The sequence below is a fragment of the Cydia fagiglandana genome, chromosome 2 (assembly GCF_963556715.1).
Source record: "Cydia fagiglandana chromosome 2, ilCydFagi1.1, whole genome shotgun sequence".
Taxonomy (NCBI): domain Eukaryota; kingdom Metazoa; phylum Arthropoda; class Insecta; order Lepidoptera; family Tortricidae; genus Cydia; species Cydia fagiglandana.
Window position 1 is genome coordinate 8,047,526 of NC_085933.1, and position 14,421 is coordinate 8,061,946.

Sequence of the window (14,421 nt, forward strand, 5' to 3'; positions counted from 1 at the left end):
AAATATAACGACCATATTACGTTCTATATCTGAACGAAAATAAATCAAAATTCGTGTTAGTTTTTTCCGGATCTCACGATATTGACCTACCAATTGACGCGGTCGCCTTCCGGGTCGGTTTTTGTTATAATTAGCTGACCTCAGACTATGTGAACCATAAGGTCACTTGCCTTTATGTTTATGTTACTCATCTCGATACGAGGCTGCTAGAAACTCTATATGCAGTATTATACGGTTTTTGACAAACACAAATTAATTTAAAACCAAACATGAGGTCATTTCCCAATATAACAATTTTTAAAATATTTGGATTATGTCAAATACCTAAAACTGTCCCCTATAACTTTTTATAATTACCCTTAATTAATGTACGAATAGATAATTACCTATGTGAAATAGAAACGGCTTTCAATTAACTGCTGATTATAGTGGGAGAATATTGTCGTTTTAGTGGCTTGAGCTTAGGACATTATTGTTGGTAGCATAGGTATATTATGTGCACTTGAGAAATTTAAAGCGGGTTTACATAATATTTCCCATGAGTACTCTATGAAGTTTAAAGCACCCATTGTTTTATTATTTGATACGACCGATTAGGTATTAAGAACTGTTCTAAGTTGGTAAAAGCAACTTCCTCATTGGTCCGTTGAATAAAGTATAAACGTTAAGGAAATGTTGTTCACGTAAAAAATGTGTTTTTTATTTCAAAAAGGTTAGCATTTGCCCACAATCTTACCTAATGGTAAATGCCGATGCAGTCTAGGATGGAACATGCTGATTACGTAAAAGGTGTCTGTTAAATAATTCTCGTCAAATGTTATATTATGAAGATCGTCTATCGTTTATGAGAGTCGGCGCCAGTCTTAGCATTGCCCACGATTCATCTTGATTAGATAGGTTGGACCAGCTACCAGCTAGTCTGTACCTAGTGTGCAACCAGCTAGTCCAGCCATTCTCAAAGTGTGTTCTGCGGAACCCTAGGGTTCCGCAAAGCCTCTGTTGGGGTTCCGCAAAAATATACTTGTAATAATAAGAAAAAACCAGCTCTTCTATAGCTATATCTGGTCCACAGTGATGAACGAAAAATTTTAATTTGGGATTCCGTCAAATATTTCGCTTGCCGAAAGGGTTCCGTCACCAAAAAAGTTTGAGAACCGTTGAGCTAGTCTGTGCCTAGCTAGTAAACGGCGGAATGACGATTCAGCGGTGTTTGACATCCCTACGATAACCGGCAAGGACACATCACTAGAGGTCGTCCATCATAGATTGGTTTTCCGCGAGAGCGTCGTCGGATATTATTTTCAGACCTATACACTCATATTTTGTGATTCCCTAATAATAGTACATTATTGTCGAGGCTCGGAAGTAGCTACTTGCAGGCTGAGGATTCGTTTTAAACGGACGACCTTGGGAGTCCGTTTAATTGAATCCGAAGCCAGCAAGTAGCCTTCCAGCCGAGTCATATATAGTGCTTTTCTCAAAAATGGTGCAAGAAATATAAATATTATAGAAATATTTTACAAAAGCAACGTTCTTACGTATATATTTTGACAGAAAAAAGCCCTTGCCGCCTTTTTATTTTTTTTTATAAAAAAATAGAAGTGTATTTTTCTGCCAAAAATACGCCAACCTATTTGAGACATCTAAATAGTCGCGGTACTAATCATCTGTTTGGCTGTTTAATGGGCCTGTGCCTTCATTTGATATGGTCATTTCAACTGCCGTCCATTTTTGAGAAAAAATATTGTTTTTCTCAAAAATGGACGGCAAAGTAGACTTTGCCGTCTAAAAAATAGGTCGCAAAGCGCGTAGTTTATGGTCAGTCAGAAATTAAAAAGTTAAAAACATTGCCGTCTCGATTTTGGGACTGCAATGTTGCATACAAATTCCATTATTTGTCGAGTTCCAAACTTTTTAAAAGTTGAAATGACCATATCAAATGAAGGCACAGGCCCATTAAACAGCCAAACAGATGATTAGTACCGCGACTATTTAGATGTCTCAAATAGGTTGGCGTATTTTTGGCAGAAAAATACACTTCTATTTTTTTATAAAAAAAAAAAAAAAGGCGGCAAGGGCTTTTTTCTGTCAAAATATATACGTAAGAACGTTGCTTTTGTAAAATATTTCTATAATATTTATATTTCTTGCACCATTTTTGAGAAAAGCACTATATATGACTCGGCTGGAAGGCTACTTGCTGGCTTCGGATTCAATTAAACGGACTCCCAAGGTCGTCCGTTTAAAACGAATCCTCAGCCTGCAAGTAGCTACTTCCGAGCCTCGACAATAATGTACTATTAAGTGGTGCTCTGGTGTTTTTACTCTTACACTAGTCTGTGCCTAGCTGGTGTGTGTCTATATCTGTGCGTGTGTGTCTGTGCAGGTAGTGTGTGTCTGTGTTTATGTGCATCTGGAAGTACCTGTGTAACTAGGCATAATTGGTAGTTACCTTGGCAGCGCGTCTCCATGTCCGCGAAGAAGCCGGGGTAGGGCTGGTCGTCGCAGTAGAAGTTGGTGTACGGCACCGCGCCCAGCACCGGGTAGTCCGTGCCGGGTTTACCTGAAAACCATGCGATTGCAAACTTTATTATGAGATAAAAACAAAAATAATATTTTTAGGTACATAACCTCAAGCCGCCCAGAGACCTATAAAAAGGTCTCCTGTTCCATTCTAATTTGAACTTTGTGTGAACATAATAAAATTTCATTATGCTTGGCAAGGTTTGACGTATGGGCGGCTAGAGGATAAAGCGTTAGGTAGTACTGATTGCTGTGCTCCTTATTTGAAGTGATTGTTTTTTGTGTGATCCTATAAGTAACTATATACCTAAAGAATTTTTTTCTTATTCGGTAGACTAAAATTACATTTTAAAGTATGAACATTAAATAACTTTTCATACTATGAAATGTCATTTTAGTATACCGAATAAAAAAATAGACTTTATATAGTTTGTCTTTTTCAAACGTTTTTTACACTGCGCCCAACCTCCATGTCATGGAATAAAAATAGTTGTTATTTTATTTATTTTCCAGGAGCTCTGTAATCAGCCTAAATGTAGGTAGGTTCAACCGAAATTCCCACAGATAATCACGAGTTCCTTTGAAATACTTCTATAAGGAAAAAGCCAGCAAATCATCATGTTACTAATTTCCTATTGTTTTATTATTTCACGAACTAAATACTTAAATAGGTACTTATTTTCTCGTGACTATACTCAAAGTACCAACTATATCAAATGTAATCTTTTTGATTCGATAGGCATATGATAGTGTGAATTGTTTATTTTAATTTATATTGCAACAAGACTGCCTCACTTACCTACTCATTGCATAAGTGACTAAGGTGTGATTATGTTAGAAAGAATCTTCTAACATAATCACAAGGCTACAATCTTTAACATCTTGAAATCTTGTAAAATAATGTATTTTATAGTATACAAGAATTTCTACAATATACAAGTACCTAGTACCTACAGATATAGGTATAAATAAATAATTGTTCTTGTTAGTATGACTATCTTGTACTTATCTATCTTCCCATCACGATTGTAAATGGAACGGGTCACAGTTAACCTTTGCAAAGTTACCTAATTTCCCGGTCTCGAAGCCCATTCATTAAATCGTTAAGTCAAAATGGATCGTCTGCCATCAGCACGATCTTAGGCACAATAGCTCTACCTGTTTATCTAAAGATAACGAAAGTTCGCTTGCATTGCAATAGGCGCTTTCCCTCACTCGCACCGCGGCTACTACCGATTGTCGATCGTTAGAGTGACATTCCATTTCTAACTGCAGCTGCAATACAGTTCATTTTACTATGGAAACGCGTCGCTGTCATTGTCAATTTCCATAGAAAATGAACAGTATTGCAGCTGCAGTTGCAAATGGAATGTCACTTTTATAAAGCCATCAAAATCCGTCTGGTAATTAAGGTGCAGTGGGTTCAGAAGTTCAGAGTTTTTGAAAAGTAGTTGTGCTTTTTTAAATCATAATACGGTTGCCAAATAATATGAATAGCAATCTTGAAGCCTTTCTCTAGTCACTTCATCGATTAGAAACCTGATTAAACAAATTTCGCTATAGAAAAAAACATGAACGTAGGTCTTGTATTGTATTTATTTATTTGCGTTAAGTACATTGTACATGCAAATACAGTTTTACAGGTACAAGGTACATATATACAATTATTTACAATATTTACATTAATTATTATCCATTATAATTTCAATTATGTCCATAATTTAATAGACACAAAATTTGAAAAAAAAACATTAAAATCGATATAAAATAAAATTAAAACTACACATACCACATAAAACTTACAAATTACAGTCAAAACTATATTTTATTACAACTAAAATAACTTAATAATTAACTTAACTATAAAACCCCCCGCTCATAATAACAAGAACACCCATTACTTTTTTTTACTATTCTAAAAACGCACCATAATTTTTTTTTACTATTTTTGCACAAAAGCTATGAACATTAAAATTGCTTCTAAAAATGCGTAATTAATTTTTTGATTGAACTCGTCGATTACTTTTTTGTTAAAACTAACATACATATATTATAAATAAATAACAACACGGCGCCTTTATAGCTAAAAATTGAGCTTTTATATTATCTAGTGTTCATTCGAGTAACTATGGTAGTTGGTACCGAAGCGGCGGTAAGCCGGTCAGTTGCTGCCGGCAATGCAGTCACCTTTAGCCCCTTTTGAATCATAATGCAACGGCTGCTGCACCCATTGTAAATGAAATATAATTCCTTTGAAATTGATCTGATAGACACTTGATTTGCTATTCTTATACTTTGTAATAACCGAGAACTAGTCCATTTATAAGAATCTCGTGTAATTTTTTATATTTTCATACCTACATATTCGGCGCCAGCTGTTTTGTGATTAAATCTGTGAATAACGACAGCACTTTTCATTTCAGCAGCATTTTTCTTATTTTCTGAACTTAAATGGGATCAAGAACACTACGGATATGATGGTCGTTCTTGTCTACGTGACAGCGTGATAAAACGGTGTCCGTCACTTTCTATCCCACGGTGTTAAAAAGTGACAGTTATTTTATCACGTGGATAAAGATGGATAAAACCATCCATAATAGGCCGGCAGGAGTGGCATAGCGTAGGTACCTATAATTTAATGCGTTTTTTACGGGTACTATTTTGCGGTGCGAACTCTAGTTATCAACTAAGTAATTGATCGTGCGATATGACCCGCAGTGATCCAACTTTTACGTAATGCGAACTTCTATCTTGCATAATGTTGCAAGTTGCAATTAGCTGAGTACTCACAGAGACGTTTAGAGAGTGTTAACCATTAATCTCTAATTGAAGTTCATTTTAATATTCTCGACAATATGTTTTTTTTTCTTAAAATAAGTGTGATGAATCAAAGTCCTTCGTACAATCAATTACTTTTATTTTACTCCAACTTCTTACTTCAACACTCTTTGACAATATTTAGTTAACAAGCCGTAACCTTCGTGCTACATGTTACTGGTTCAAGCGCCAAGCGAGAATGATCCCTCCATCCCATGGTAAGTTACATTTTATACTTTTTTTTCATTAGAATTGGCGGGTAGGAGAGAAGGGTCATTTTCGCGACTACCCACAGATTAATTAACAAATATTCGGGTAAACACAAATCACATTTTTAATCACTACCCACTGAATGCCATAAGTTTAACATAACTCACGCAAAATAATTATAATTTATTCTTGAAATCTTATGAAATATCACACTCGGCCATCCGACTGCGTGCTACCTCCGGTGCACGATCAACAATAATATCACACTCGGCCGTGTTGCCTATTGCCTTTTCAATCCTATTTTAGTTAAAAGAAGTCTGTTTATACAATACCAATACTCTTCATTGTACACCAGAATACAATAAAATAATACAAAGAATTACAGCAACTTAAGTAGAGGTAAACTACAAATTATTTAATTTACTCATGGTAGCAGGTATTGCAGAAAGTAAACGGTATTTATTCTTCAGACTAGTATTATTGTTACATAAAAAGGGATATTTAAATACCTACTTATACTACTAATCATGTAAAGGTTCACGAAATACATCGTCCACACTGTCAAACCCTTTACTTTTACTAAAATTTACATCCCCATACGATAAGATATTTTACCTAATTACACGCAGGGTTATAGACACATTATTATCGGCACGTGCTTATAGAATATAAGCCCAAATTTCATTGCATTGATTTTAGTACTGTAACATACATATTTTCAATTAAGTTCTACTTATAACAAACATGAGCAATAAAATTTTGCCTGATATAAGAAGAAAGAAACAACTTCCACAGCATGAGCGATAATAATTGACATTAATAATCGAATTTTAAGACCTTCCATAGTAAATGTAGGAACTGTTTATGGAAATAATATTTTGGGGAAGCTACGTGATTACATTAACGGCTTAATCAGGTTTGTAATTAACAGATGCAATTATCTAATGATTTTTTTCTCTGAAATCAGATTTTTTTTTTTCAAATTACAATACTTTAGTTACAAACTTGATGACGTCCTCCACTGTAAGTCCCTCTTGAGCGTCGCCTTCTTCGTACTGGTTATCTGAGAGAGGCCCCCGTCGTCAGCGCCTACTGTGGTGACGACATCTGTCTTCAGGCCCCTCACGCTCGGCTGTCGCAGTCCACAGCGTCCTCTGTGGTAGATTCACCGTCGCTGACTTTCAGCGTCTGCCGCTCGCGACTCTGCATCCGTCGTGCTCGTGACGACAGTCTAGGTGATCTCGGGGTGTCAATATCGGAATCCATTTTACCCTGTAATTAAATTTCAGTGCGCTGCATGATTGGTTGTTAAACTTTGTTATCACCCTACGCCAGCGAGTTGTTAAACTCTTTAAACTCAAAATAAACTGTTTAACTCAAAATAAAACTCTAAACTGTTTAACTCAAAATAAAACTCTTTTAACTGTTTAACTCAAAATAAAACTCTTTAAACTGTTTAACTCAAAATAAAACTCTTTAAACTGTTTAACTCAAAATAAAACTCTTTATACTGTTTAACTCAAAAGTCAAAACAAACCGTTTATTTTGATTTTGATTTGATTTTGAACTCAAAACAAACCGTTTAACTCAAAACACACAGTTTAACTCAAAACAAACAGTTTAACTCAAAACAAACAGTTTAACTCAATACCAACAGTTTAACTCAAAATAAACTGTTTAACTCAAAACAAACAGTTTAACTCAAAACAAACTCCTTAACTCAAAACAAACTCTTTAGCTCAAAACGAACTCTCTAGCTCAAAACGAACTCTCTAACTCAAAACGAACTTTCTAACTCAAAACGAACTCTCTAACTTAAAACGAACTCTTTAACTCAAAACGAACTCTTTAACTCAAAACGAACTCTTTAACTCAAAACGAACTCTTTAACTCAAAACTAACTCTTTAACTCAAAACTAACTCTTTAACTCGATCCAACTCTTTAACTCGATCAAACTTTTTAACTCGATCAAACCTTTTAACTCGATCTAACTCTAACTCAATCCAACTCTTTAACTCGATCCAACTCTTTAACTCGATCCAACATTTAACTCGCTCCAACTCTTTAACTCTATCCAACTTTAACTCGATTCAGCTCTCTAACTCGATTCAGCTCTCTAACTCGATTCAGCTCTCTAACTCGATTCAGCTCTCTAACTCGATTCAGCTCTCTAACTCGATTCAGCTCTCTAACTCGATTCAGCTCTCTAACTCGATTCAGCTCTCTAACTCGATTCAGCTCTCTAACTCGATTCAGCTCTCTAACTCGATTCAGCTCTCTAACTCGATTCAACTCTCTAACTCGATTCAACTCTCTAACTCGATTCAACTCTCTAACTCGATTCAACTCTCTAACTCGATTCAACTCTCTAACTCGATTCAACTCTCTAACTCGATTCAACTCTCTAACTCGATTCAACTCTCTAACTCGATTCAACTCTCTAACTCGATTCAACTCTCTAACTCGATTCAACTCTCTAACTCGATTCAACTCTCTAACTCAATTCAACTCTCTAACTCAATTCAACTCTCTAACTCAATTCAACTCTCTAACTCAATTCAATTTTTTAACTCAATTCAACTCTTTAATTTAATTCAACTTTAACTCTTTAACTCTTCAGAACCTAACTCTGACTTTCGACCACATCTATGGACTCTCTGGCAGCACACTACATGGCCACACTCATAAACAACACAGCTACATGGCTGTAGACTCTAGCAGCACACTACATGGCCGCACTCATAAACAACACATCTACATGGCTGTAGACTCCAGCAGCACACCTACATGGCCTCGCCCATGAACAGCACATCTACATGACTATCGACTTTCTAGCTGCGCACTACATAACCGCACTCATAAACAGCACATCTACATGGCTGTGGACTTTCTGGTAGCACACCTAATAGATGGCTGCACTCATAAACAGATGCACTCCTAAACAGCTCGCCTACATGGCTCAAAATAATTCAACTAAATAATCAAAGCGATCACACATAACTGGCTCATTAGACGTTGGGTCTAGCTATAACATACCACCTCCAAACAAACCTAAATGGTACCCGTAATATAGTAGTCTTAATATCCATTTGCAGTGAACTCAATAACAGATCTCATGTGGTTTGTTTGTCCTGTACCCAATGATACTATCAAAAACATATATATTCAAACCACTAATCGTAGGATCAAGCTCTTGTATACGTAGTATAATATTAAATATATGTAGGTAATAACGTGGCAACTAGATCGTTCTTCCCGTACTCAGGTAATGGAACATCGGGTCCACGAGCAACATAGCACTTACAAGTTAACTAACTACACCATAACCTACATAGGTAACTAACCATTAAAACTGGTTATAGGGTACCGCCTATATGATATGTTACGATATATAGCTTCCCCATAGTTCAACAATTTATCAATCAGCGCAATTTATCAAGAGTTCTCATATTTAATAAAGCAGGAGCGATAACGGACCGCGCGCGCCGTGTGCATACCCCGCCATCAACTCGATATTCATTCAGCCGGTGACCGAAACAATAAAAATTATAAAACAACTCAAAAAATAAAATAAAAATAGTCTTGGAGTCGATGAAATCCCGCCCGTTCTTGTAAAGTTAGCACAGCCACTGACAAAACTGATTAACCAGTCATTTAATCAAGGAATATTCCCGGACTTACTTAATATCCATGAAATATCCATTATTAAACCCATATTTACAAACGGTGACTTAATCCATCCAAACCAATATCGACCTATCGCACTCTTACCCGATTTTATCTTAATAAATGGAGTCTAAGACAACTTTTTCGTAAAGTACAGTATTTTATCATTTACATTTTATTAATACATACAGAACATCTTAGGTCATAAAGACAACAGAACACATAGTTTAGGATTTTTGGTGGACATGACAAAAGCGTATAAAAAAGTATCACACGAAATCTTACTCTGTAAATTGTACGGGATGGGATTACGCGGCACTCTGTATATTTGGTTCAAATCAAATCGTACCTCTGAGACCGTAAACAATGCGTACAAGTAGAACACTTAGATAAGGACCGCGAGGAACTAAAGACCGTGACATCAAAATCGCGTCATATTGTTTATTCCATTTTGTCAATATTTCAGGGAAGCGTTTGTGGATGCCTACTATTTTTTGACCTGCCAAAGATACTTAACACAGACACAACCTGCGTTATGTTTGCTGACGAAGCCTTTCTTCAAGATCATGGACTAACACTTTGTAATTCAGTGCAGACTGACATAAAGGAATCAAAAAGTGACACAACATTCAACAAAAACTGAAATCATTACTTCTAGAACACGCTTATTACTCAATTGACGAATCTATATTATCTATGCAAAACGATCATTGATTCCAACACATCGTATTGAATAGGGTTCTAAGTCCTAACAGTTACCTCCCATTATTAATTACTTATTTACCTACTATAACATTTTCACTTATTATAGTTAATAATAATTTTATTTGTAAAAATCGAATGACATGAAAAAATTACCAATAAAAATCTGTATAACAAAGACATTAGGGTCTGACCCGTCTGACTATGATGGTACACCACCTACATGGTGACTACACTGTTAATGACAACGTGTCATTAACCTAATGGAGCCCATTATTCATTTCAGAAACCAATCAAAGGCGTTATCATGTATGACTTTACTTATTAGATCATTTAGCTCATACTATTTATTAGAATAGATTAAGATTAGTATTCGAAACTCACGTATATATTTAATATGCGTGATGTAAATACTTTCATTTTAACGACAGCAAGTATTTAAACAAAATCTGCATGACAACAGAGCACTTCACACTGTATGTTTCTTCACAATATGGGCTATTTAAATTTAAAACCACTCTGGTAAATGAAATTGTTCCTTTAATGACAATAAACTTACCTACTTGCCTATAACCGTACACGTGCAATTATACATGTTTGTATCTTAATTGCTAATGGATTCATTAAATATTTATCCAAATCGTATCCAATTTCACTATAATCGCGATCACGTATCGTATATGCCTATGCTCGGCTAAACATCGATATTACACAAAAAAAATAACATACTACTACACTGTACACACTAATCGTAAGTATTCAAATTCTAAGACAACTTGTAACAACGGTCTTATCTTAAACATGGCTCTTGTAAAAAAAAAAGGTTAACTCGCTCAATACCTGTACCGATTTTGATTACCAGCAGAATTCTAAATTATGTAATAAGTCTGCATTCGTTACTTCAACTTGACCATGATCGCGAATCTACATGTATTCTTAATCAGGTTTTGAGGTTACAAGCATTGCAACTTAAAACTTACTACCATAACGTCTGAGTATATAAAATATGTACATATATGTATACTAGGTACTCACACGTTCTAGTCCTTTTATGGGCGCCGTTGATCACCGCTTCTGACTTGTGATGAATCAAAGTCCTTCGTACAATCAATTACTTTTATTTTACTCCAACTTCTTACTTCAACACTCTTTGACAATATTTAGTTAACAAGCCGTAACCTTCGTGCTACATGTTACTGGTTCAAGCGCCAAGCGAGAATGATCCCTCCATCCCATGGTAAGTTACATTTTATACTTTTTTTTCATTAGAATTGGCGGGTAGGAGAGAAGGGTCATTTTCGCGACTACCCACAGATTAATTAACAAATATTCGGGTAAACACAAATCACATTTTTAATCACTACCCACTGAATGCCATAAGTTTAACATAACTCACGCAAAATAATTATAATTTATTCTTGAAATCTTATGAAATATCACATAAGCATTTGACCACAACCACAATCTCACCTGGGTACCTAGCGAACGTGCCAATCGTTTACGCTCCGTAGCAAATGAAACGCAACTGTCTCTGTCGCATTAAATGTGTAGGAGTGATAGATAGAGATGACTACGCTACGCTACGTAACGTAAGTGCCGATGCAGTACCTATAGGATGGAGCATATGTTTGCCTAAAAAGATACAACTGCAATTTTGTAATAAAACATAATTGATAAGTACTTATTGTAAGCTTTAAAACTTTAAACCTTAGGTTATGTAGGTATGTAGGTGCCCGCAACTCAACGTACCTACCTAATTAACCGCCTACTTAGGGGAAGGTCGGGTAAAGCGAACACCCCAGGCAAAGCGAATTCGGACGCCCAATCCTAAACTATTCGACTTTGTCGCACCACGCGTCTTTATGATGTTCAGGATCCTTCGCTCTATGAGCGGCAAGCGTCACAGGGAGCGGTCGCTGCGAGCGTCGTCGGTGACGAGTCAAAATGGGTTTTCAGTGCAAAATATTCGATTTTGAAAGGTAAGTAAGTACATTGTATGTTATTTTGTCATAGTAATTATCTCGAATTTTAATTCAAGATGCTTCTATTGCTTATTAAAGTATCTTCCATTTAGAACGCATTTCTTTTAAAACAATGCAACAGTTATTTTTAAAAAATTCTTAATTTCTTTAACTGACTGATGGGCAAAGTGGATCGGGCAAAGCGGATAGCGTGTTCACTTTGAATTTATTAGGTATTTTTTTTATAATAATATTTTGTAACAGATGGTATATAAATATCAAAAAAAGATCGATCATGGCTCCTGGCTAACAGACATCATGGAAATGGCTATCAAAACGTGGATTCGCTGTGTTAAAATGTCTTCAGAGATGCCGTGAAGATTTATGCTTATGAAATTAGCGAAAATATATCAAAAGTTACTTTTGACAGTTTTTTCTAATTAATATTATTGAAATGATCTTATGTTGATTAATTTTCACTTAGTTATTAAGTTCACTAAGATTTTATGAGTGATATTTGCTTTGCCCGGAGGCCTATTTCACTTTGCCCGGCACCCTGGGCAAAGCGAATAAAATATCTTTTTCATCACACTTGCTCGGAAAAGATGTATTTACACGTAGGGCTTGCGGGCGGGAAATTGAAATTTTCGCCCTAGGGCGGAAAAAATCTTCTACTCGGGTACTTTTATCTGTCATTTACATAGTCACGAACGAACATATAAGGGCATACATTATTAATACTCCTTAAAAGTCTATAGTCTATTGCCCAAAAAAGCACTTGTGTCGTTTTAGAGACATTACGATACGGTAAGCTAGTGCAGGGTAGCAGGTGCCACATACCGGTACATTGCTACCAACGTGACAAACGATTGAATGAATACGGTTTTTATTAAAAAAGTAACAAATTTGTACTGAGTTCATTGCTACCAACATAATAAAAAATACTTTTATACCCTACAACACCACGACCCTGGTGCGGTGCGGTAGTGTGTAACGGCTTTAAAAAAAACATAACCATAGACATTATTCGTTTGTTTCTCGTTTCCCGGTAATTTCTTGTTCTTTGAGTACTTTGCGTTACTATTTGTTTTGCGTTCATAAAAAGTGTTGAAAATGGACAAAGAGGACTACATTGTTTCTACACCTGAAGAAATATCCGCTGCAGCACAAGCAGCGACCGAAAATTTGTTGCCTAAGTATTAAATCTCAGCACCTATACGACAAATCTTATGGGAAGTGCATGGCGTGGAGATTGGAGCACAAAACTTCGTCATTCTCTGAAAACGTCTTTGGTGTATGTTCAAAGACTAATTGGAAGCACCGGATCAGATCTATCTTTTAAGCAAGGTTGGTATATGTTATAAAATTTTTTGATACTCACTCATTTTTAGGGTACACAGTACAACGAGCTATATTTATGTACATTTTATATTTTTGCATTGAAACTGAATATTATTTAATTCTCCTTTTTCTTGTTACAGGTTGCAGTATTATTTGGTATTATGGGTGCTTGTCGCAGACAAGAGCTACATACATATAGTAGGTAATACCTACTATCCAAAATTTACATTGACATTTTCATAAATAAAATTTTGTTTATAATTTTTTGTATTTTATTTAATATTGCTTAGTCATAGAAAAAGCATTGTATGCAACGTTGTATAAGTAGTCAAAAAATGCTCATGGCGTATTTATTAACAATGTTCGCCTTCGGCTCACATTGTTACCCACGCCACTCACATTTTTTGACCCCTCTTATAAAACTGTTGCATAAAATACTATTTTTTACGTTTTGTTAAAAATTGCAGCAATTATTAAACATTGGAGGCTAGTGTTGTTTTAAATTAAAAGTTTATTAAATAAAGACTTATTATTGACACTTTTATCATTTCTTCCTTGTTACATTTTTCTGGTACGTCAAGTCAAAGCTTAAGGTGTTCACTAACCCGGACTTCCCCTACGTACTTAGGTACTTACATTAAAATCATATTTTATCTCGCTCTGAATCAAAAGCAGGTTTTATTTACATATGTATAAGATACATACTTATGTTTTACTGTTTATTAATAAGATGCACGGGATGCACCTTTAACTTTTAACCTTTTTTTGATTATTGTAGAATATAATATATGTACTCTTTATTGTGGATATTACTCGTAAACGTATATAGAGTAGAGATGCAAAGGATAGTTGTTTGGCCGGATATCGGATATTCGGCCTGACCTTCGGCTGAATATCCGGTATCCGGCCGCCGAATATTCGGCCAGCGAAACTATACCTACATTTCGGTTTTTCAGGTGCGCATTCTGCAGGTTTGACCTGTTTCCTAGTAAACGTTCGCGCGAACTCATTTTTAGGTTCGAAATGAGTAGGTCACTATCCGGTATCCGGCCGGATAGTAAAATAATGGCTGGATAAGCCGGATACCGGATAGTAACCGGATGTCCGGTGCATCTCCAATATAGAGTTATGAAATATGAAGTCGTCACTTGTAATTATTTTCCTAAGGCCTATAGTTTCCACGATGGGATGACAGATCAG

The 14,421-nt window shown here is 35.7% G+C and overlaps 1 protein-coding gene across 1 annotated transcript in view; it reads right to left on the reverse strand.

Annotated features, from left to right (window-relative positions):
* LOC134675003 (uncharacterized) overlaps nucleotides 1-14,421 on the reverse strand; it is a 36,051-nt gene that overhangs the window by 2,594 nt on the left and 19,036 nt on the right. The window contains exon 3 of the mRNA XM_063533152.1: nucleotides 2,453-2,563. Within this exon, the coding sequence (XP_063389222.1) occupies nucleotides 2,453-2,563 (111 nt within the window). The remainder of the gene's footprint in view (nucleotides 1-2,452; nucleotides 2,564-14,421) is intronic.